The sequence below is a fragment of the Grammomys surdaster genome, unplaced genomic scaffold (genome assembly GCF_004785775.1).
Source record: "Grammomys surdaster isolate TR1022 unplaced genomic scaffold, NIH_TR_1.0 126197, whole genome shotgun sequence".
In the NCBI taxonomy this organism is placed as follows: Eukaryota; Metazoa; Chordata; class Mammalia; order Rodentia; family Muridae; genus Grammomys; species Grammomys surdaster.
In genome coordinates, this window is record NW_021621002.1 from 2,761,299 (window position 1) to 2,769,652 (window position 8,354).

The 8,354-nt window shown below is 41.5% G+C and overlaps 1 protein-coding gene across 1 annotated transcript in view; it reads left to right on the forward strand.

Annotated features, from left to right (window-relative positions):
* Fkbp14 (FKBP prolyl isomerase 14) overlaps positions 1–8,007 on the forward strand; it is a 14,717-nt gene extending 6,710 nt beyond the window's left edge. The window contains exon 4 of the mRNA XM_028758350.1: positions 5,883–8,007. Coding sequence (XP_028614183.1) covers positions 5,883–6,041 — 159 coding nt within the window. The 3' untranslated portion in view covers positions 6,042–8,007. The remainder of the gene's footprint in view (positions 1–5,882) is intronic.
* Positions 8,008–8,354: the final 347 nt, after the last annotated feature.

Genomic DNA, 8,354 nt, shown 5'->3' on the forward strand with positions numbered 1-8,354 from the left:
ACACACACACACACACACACACACACACACACACACACACACACACACAGTGTATTGACAATCTTATTCCCTTATTGAATTTTCTGCAGGTTTTTGTTATCTTTATGAGCCTATTCCAGTGGGGGGGGGAACTTAAATGGGATTTATAGCAATATATTTACCTGGCTACGCTGTAACTATTTTGTAAATTTCTTTTTTTAGTAATTATTTTATTTAGATTTCAAATGTTGTCTCCCTTCCTGGTCTCCCTTCCATGAACCCCACCTCATTCCCTTTGCCTCTAAGAGGGTGCCCCTCCGCCCATCTACACACTCCGCCCTCACCCCTCTAGCATGCCCCTTCTCTAGGGCATCAAGTCTCCACGGGGGAGTTTTTCCTTTTTTTAAGAGAGAAAAATAACATGAAATTGGATGGAGGTAGGAAATCTGGGAAGAGTTGGAAGTTGGGAAAGAATATAATAAAATATACTATATAAAGTTCTCAAGGAATAAGTAAGTAATAAGGAAATTTTATTTTTATTTAGGTAAAATATTATTTACAGCTTTTCCTAAAGTGCTTTGAATGTTGCCCTTTCTTTTGGTGGGAAATCACTGCTTAGGGGAGAAGTGTGTTGTCTGAGGCAGTCCAGTTCCCTGCCGCTTCCCTTCTCTCCTAGGCTCAGTGTTGACTGTGTCTCATCGTCAGCCTGGGATCTTTGGAGAGCTTCATTTTTTTTTTTTCATGATGGTAATGACTGTATGAGAACCGCGTAAGTCCTGTCACGTGGACAGTTTCTGCTCAAGATGGCCGACTGGCTGTTGAACGGCTTTCGGAGTACTCTCCAACGGGCAGTTTGCCTGACCAAGTTTGTTCAAGTCAGCCATCCGAAGGCCTGACATTTGAGATGGGAGGAAGAAGGAGGGTTTCTCCTCCGAATCTCAAGCCTTCCCAGCTGTTACTGGCTATGGTGGAGAGGTAGACGCCTGCCGGAGGTGGTTCTTACCATCAGGCCCCCAAACCCCATGCCCCAGGGGATGCTCATTCTGCCGTGGCCCAGGGATGCTCAGCGTTTTTAATGTTTTGGTGAGCTTCACTCTAAGAGCCAAGAATCGTGGTTCTCACCATCAGGCCCCACTCCATCATGTCCCACAAGGGATGCTCACTCATTTTTAATGTTTTGGTGAGCTTTACTCTAAGGTCCAGGAACTGATGTTGTCTCAAACAAAGTTATTGGGGACCACGGGATCTTGACCATCACTAGTGGGTTTGTTTCTTTGTGGTTTTGTTGCATGTTGCTTTGATTGAGACAGGATCTCCCTGTGATGTCCAGGCATGCCTTGACTTTGTGAACCTCCTGCCTCAGCTTCCTAAGTGCTGGGATTTAGAGTCTATGTCACTGGGTTTATACGTTGTGACATTAACAGTTAACGTTCCCCCTCTATCCAAGATAAAAGATAATTCTCTCTCTCTCTCTCTCTCTCTCTCTCTCTCTCTATATATATATATATATATATATATATATATATATATATATATATATATATATATGATATTTTCATGACTTAAAAAAACCGACTGATTTGAATTAATATGTATTTTGAAGTCTTGGTCTGGAACTCAGTGGCCAAGCATTTCCTTAGAATGTTCAAGGCTCTGAGATCAATCCTTAGCACCACATAAAGGAAGTGTTTGCTGTGTCCATGTCCTCTTTGTCCTTCACTGGGTCCCTCCACCATGTCTATTACTTTCCAGTGTCTAGACAAATAGATATTAGTTCACCTTTTCTTACTCAAAAGGTAAGAAAAATGTACATAGCAGCTTCCTTCCTTCACAGAACACAGTCTACAGAATCCATACAATACCTTTGTTTCCTCCTCCTGACCCCTTTCCCTCCCCCGGTCTCCCCTCCTTACTTTAGTTGCAACTGCATTATTACCCTAAATAAATAGCACATACAGACAGGTTAGAATCTGGGGAGAGAGGACGGAGATCACTGGTCCAAACTGGCGGGACAGGGACAGGATGGCAAAGGATAATACAGGTTGGTTTGCAGTTTCGTGACTCATGGCAGGCAAGAAGCAGCATTTCGGTTATGTGTTTTTAGGTATGTGGTTTGTATATGTGGTACATGCGTGTAAGTGTGCAGTGTGTGCACTCATGAGTGTGCACCCGTGAGTGACAGGTCAGAAGAGCAGGACACTGGGTGTCTTCCCCTATTGCTGTCTGCCTTACTACCTTGAGATTGTCACCGAACCGTTTTGGCTAGTGTGACTACCTTGGCTCGGGATCTCTCCTTTTCTTGGTGTTGCCACTGAGGTTGCAGGCACATGTACTTTTTGCAGCGCTGGGCATTTGAAATTGGGTTCTCATGCTTGCACAGCAGATGGTCTTAGCTACTTATTCATCTCCCCACTCTTCGATCATATTTTAAAGACAATAGAAAAACTGTAGCATAAGCACTTGCAAAACTCTGCTTTGATTTTTAAGTTCACAGGGTCCTGATTAGGGTCTGCTGGTGTGGCCTCATCACAACTTTCCAGTTCTTTCTACTTGTCATAGACTTGGGTTCAAATAAAAAGGGAGACTAGAATCTTATTTTAGGGGGAATGTCTGGAATTCTGACTCTTCTGAGAGAAGAAAACCCGATGAAGCCAGCGTGTCCAAAAGCAGCCGCCCTTCAAGTGCACAGCTTTGGTTTCCAACGGCAGCAGGCAGTGTGTGCTGCTGGGCCAAGCTGGCTGAGGAACACAGCAGCTATGGGGTAGTTCGAGCTGGTGGTCACTCTGTAGGCCCCGCTGCTCACGGCGCTTTATTTGCTTATTCATTTCATCAGAGGAAGCTGTGTTCCTTGGCAGGCACTTTGGAAAAAGCTCTGGCTATTTGCAGTGAGTTTTGGAGAAAGGTCTATTGAAAGAAGGCCAGAAATCCTTACAAGCTCTCTCAGGAGGATACTGGAAGTGACAAATTTTTTTTTTTTTTTACAACTATTATGCAAGTGTGTGGTGAACTTAAGCCTATGTCATCACTTCACATGTTTCACGGGCTCTACAATAGGTTCAGAAAAGCATAGATTTGAGGCCCCCATACACATGTTTTGGGGATCCAAAGGTAGAGAGCTGTGGAACAGACACCAGTGGATATAGCTTTCAAAATAAATTTTCATATACACCGAGTCATGTATCAGCCTGTGAACTCTGCCGGTTAGAATGGATATATTGTCTTCACTGTGCAAGCTTCTACAGAGCTATGCTATCTCATGATCCCTACAGAGTGTGACCTTGTACCCTGTAGCTCTGACTTCCTGCACGTGTCCTGTGACAGACAATGGTCTGCTGGGCTTTCTATGGTCAAGCAGAGTTTGGAAATTTGAACCAAATGAGCGGAGGGAGAATTTGATGAATGAAGAGAGAAGAGGGAAGGATGTAGAGGTGGGAGGGAGGAAGGGAGAAAGGAAGGGAGGGAGGAAAGGAGGGAGGGAGGGAGGGAGGGAGGGGGGAGGGAGGGCGGGAGGGAGGGAGGGAGGAGGGAATGAAGGACATCTGTAGTGAACCACTTAGAAATAAAACCCTGGGAAGACCTAGATGAAACACAAATGTAAAAGAAAACTTGCTTCTGTCAAGCATACTGTGTATGATATCTTGCCCCCCCAAACCCCAGCTTTTTCTTTATCTTATTTGATTCTAGCACATAATTGTCTCAAACCTCTTGATTTTGAAAGCTTAAAGCCTTTCTAAAAACACTTTCTGATATATATATATATATATATATATATATATATTACATATTAAAACTATTAGCTTTTGATTAGTATAATATTTTTTTTGTTTGTGTTTTGTTTTGTTGGTTTTTGAGTCAGGGTTTTTCGATGAAGTCCTGGCTCACCCAGAGATCCACTTGCTTCTGCTGGTGTCAAAGGCATGAACTCCCATGCGGGCTGTAGAGTATTTGTTATTACACATTTACCTCTAGTTTTACCAAAGTGAACTGTAACATTCAAGTAAGCCAGGAACCACGTAGCATAATGTGTTTAACTTTTTCTTTAATCATTACATGCCCCCTAAAATACACACACATAAAAAAAATATTTCATAAGAGTGTTCTTTTTGGGGCTAGAGAGGTGGTTCAGTGTTTAAGATCACTGGCTGCTCTCCTAGAGGACCTAAGTTCTATTCCCAGCACCTACAAGGCTCACAACTGTGTAACACAAGTTCTAGCTGATCTGATGCCTGGTGCCTTTTTTTGACCTCTGTGAGCACCAGGCATGCATATGGTGCGCAGACAAACATGCAGGCAAATCCTCATAAAATCAAAATAAATCTAAAAAAAAGAATTTTCCTCTTCTATAAGCTAAACTTTAAAATAATATTTTAAAAAATCAAATCTCATAAACTTCTGGAAGACTTATGGTGCTAATAATGTCTTCAAAGTTTATTTTAGTCAATAGTTTTAATATAATGCTGTGAAAACATTAGCCATGACTAGCAGAAAATGCAATATATATGGCATATCTAAACATTTTAAAAGTTAATTCTCTCAACACTTTAACATACTGCCCAAACATTTTCTTAAATCCTACATTTTCATTTTCAGTTAAATCAGGATAACAAACAATTTGAAAGCCATATCAAATAAAACACCAAAATAAAGTTGAAATTTTGTAACGTTTAATGTCTGTTTCCCCTGCTTTGGGCCCTCTCTTATCCTTGAGTGCTTGATGAGTACATTTGCTGAAGACACCGTGCAGCAAGCGGATCTCTCTGGACTTGTTTGCCACTGTTGATTCTCTTGTGACTGTAAGACTTCACAGAGCGCTGTGGCAATAGGGCTGACTGTACTGTATGGAGTTAGTCAGGAAACCATTTTTACACATGAAGAGTAGTGATAAATATAATTTAGAGTCAGAGACTATCGGTGTATAATCCAGGAATTTAAAATGCTTATGAGTTGGAGCTGAGGTGGAGCTGTCAGTGAAATACTTGCCAGTCACATACAATGACCCAAGTTCCAGACCCAGAATCCACGGTGGGAAAACAGTTGGATGAGGACAAGTGTATGTGTCATCTTAGAGCTGGAAAGTGGAGACAGGCAGAGACTACCAGCCAGTCAAAATGGCCCACTCACCAAGTTCCAGGTGAGAGACTATGTCTCAGAAAACAAGACTCTAAAGAATGACGTCTGAGGTTGGCTCTGGCCTCCACATACACAAGTACATGCATGTATATACAACCCCACATGGACAAGCACCCGAACATACTCCTAAGAACACCCACAAATTTAAATGGGCTGTGAAAAAATAGATTCTTAAATTAAATGTTGGCTTCTCAATGTGAAATTATAAGGATAAAAGTGAATCCAGTGTAAAACAAGCAAACGGACTGGGCAGGTGGCTCTGTGCATTCAGTGCTTGCCATGTAAGCTCGGGGACCTGAACTGGAATCCCTAGTACCATGCAAAAAGTAGTGGGTGGCAGTGCATGCCAGAATCCTAGCACTGGGCAGGGTGGGGTGGGGAGGAGGTAGAGACAGGGAGCTAGCTCCTGGGCTTGTTGGCCAGCCAGAGCGGCAGTCAGTGAGCTACAGATTCAGAGAGGCAGCATCTCAAAAACAGGCCAAAAGGCAGGTAATAGGTCTTAATAAAAATCTCATATTTGATGCAAAGGTTCTATATATATTAAAACTGTATATATGTATATACATATATATATATATGCATATATAAATATATGATGTAAATATTTTTTATGTATTATTTTTGTCTCCAACATAGCCATAAAGCAAAAGTTTGTTTTAATTCCTTTAGGAATGGGTCACAGAGTTATTTTTGTTCTTGCTTTGTATCATGGCAATAATGCAATGTGGGTTACTAATGAGGGCCAGGTATTAATGACAGCCGTTACTTTGCAGGTTAAAGTGTATTTGCAGAAGGAGTTTGAGAAGCACGGCGCAGTGGTGAACGAAAGCCATCACGATGCTTTGGTGGAGGATATCTTTGATAAAGAAGATGAAGACAAAGATGGATTTATATCTGCCAGAGAATTTACATATGTGCATGACGAGTTGTAGGGAAGCGTCTGCCATTTTACACACGTTCATTTCTAACGGGAAGGCAGCACCGTTAAACAACACTTCTTTTCTTTGCCTTTCTTGTTCTTAGTTTTATATTATTTTTATATTATTTAAAGAACCCCAGAGACTTTGTAAATATCGATACCTTTCTGGTAAGTTATTGGGCAGTAACAGTTGTCTTTGAATAGAGGACTTCTGGGCTGCTCCCCAGTTCACACAGAAGCTGGTTTTGCTCGCTTGCTTCTAATGGTAACATATTGCAACTGGAAACATGTCACGGCATACAAATGTGTGTAGCACACGTCAGTGCCCTGGACTTCTGCCTCCCTTTGTTTTCTCAAAGTTCAGACGCTGGCATATTTGAAAGCTTTTGTAATAGTTCAGGGCTTGCTATTTTCATGGTATAGGGAAGTAGTTTTTTCTTTACCTGCTTTTGAGTCCCCGCTTGTGGGCAGGAGGAATATGGTGGCCCCTTATTCCTTACCAGCTTTGGCCCCGCTGTGGAGATATACAATGTTGACGAATAAGGGAGGTAGCAACTCATAAATAGGTGTTCAGAGACTTCCTAGTGGCTAATAGACTATTACAATAAGTCAGACAAATAATGTACGTGTGTGTTTCCTTGTAATCAATGCATCAAAATATGATAGGCATGGCAAAAGGTTATATTTATAATTAGTGTTTACTTTTGAGGCTACCAGGCTAGTCTTCGGGTTCTTCAATAAATAAAGTTTATAGCTAGTATATTACTCGTGACAGCATTGAATTATGAGAGAATTTAGTATGTCAATGAGGCTTCTCTCATTTCTGACTCATCAAAAATAAGGCTAACCAAAACCAACTACTATCAATACTTATCCTGGGTTTGAAGACGGACTTTTATCATTTTATCTCAAATTGGCTTCTAAAAAATGACTACTAATTCTGTTTTTTAAATTGTTTTTAATCAACTTGTCTTTTATCTTAAAACAAACTTCCCAGATCTCCATTTGTTAGGAATAGCTCCTCACAGTTTACAAGCGCACTGTTGCCTGACTGGTGGTGTCTGACACCCTTGGGGGGCTGCCAGGTCTTTGGGTGCTTCTTTGTAGATGAGAAGCACTGTTCAGAGATTGGCTGCTGAGCCCAGCTTTGGTGTCTACGTTGTAGATGAACCTTTGGTTCCTGAGTTCAGTCTTCCACTTCTTTGCTAATGAGGAAGCCGCAAGTTTGCTTGCATCTGTTGGGCCTCGTTTCCCTTACCATCTTCACCTCTGGGGACAGTTCCTGCCAGTTCCTGGTCAATCACAGCTTTCCTTAGGATCCAGGAAGGTCTATGTTTTTCTGAGAATAGTCTTTACAATTGCTTTGAATTGTGTCAGTCACCCTCCCAGTAACCAATGAGAGGGGTCAGGTGTATGTCTTAGTTCACCTGTTCCGTCACTTCCTGTTGTTTATAGACATTACATTTGCAACACTAATTCTGCATTGACATTGTCTCACCAAACATGTTAATGTCGAGAATATACCCAAGGACTTGTTCTTGAAGATGTCGGGTGTAACTGTGAAATAGTTGCCCGCACTGGCATTTTTCTGAACCTGGGGAGGTTGTGAGAAGGCTTTTGAGTGTCATGGGACAGTGGTGCGTCTTGAAGGCTGCTTTGCACCAAAGCTGCCACCACCATCTGTGCTGGAGCCAGGAAGAAGAAAGAGTCTTGATTACTCAATTACATGGCTTTGCATCAGATCTCAGCTAAACTTTCAGACAAAAGTATGAAAGACATAACCTGTAGATAATGGTTGTTAAAGCCATCTGCCGTTCTGTATAGCAGTGCCTTAGTACCCTCCCGTTAGTGGAAATAATCAAACACCAATTGTGACTTCACACATGCATAATTTGACTCCTAGCTGCTCTCCGAGTCATATTTAAATTTCTATGTCTATTGTGACACTCTTTTTGAAAATAAAGTTTATTTGGGAAATAGTTTTGTGAGAAGATGTTTTGTACATGAACATGTTAGTTATATATATATATATATATATATATATATATATATATATATATACACACACACATATATATGTATATACATATATGCACAGAGTGTGTGCAGGTACATGTGTCTTCCTGGATTTTCCCACCTAATACATGAAGGCAGGGCCTGGAGCTCTTCATTTTGGCTAGCCTGCTTGCTGTAGAGGTTCTGTATCTGCCTCCCGTGCAGTGGGCTTAGATGTAAGCCACTTTGCACAGTGCCTTTTTTTTTTTAATGTGGGTTCTGAGGAGCTGAACTTTCGTCCCCAGATGTTCAAGGCAGGTGCTTTACCCTC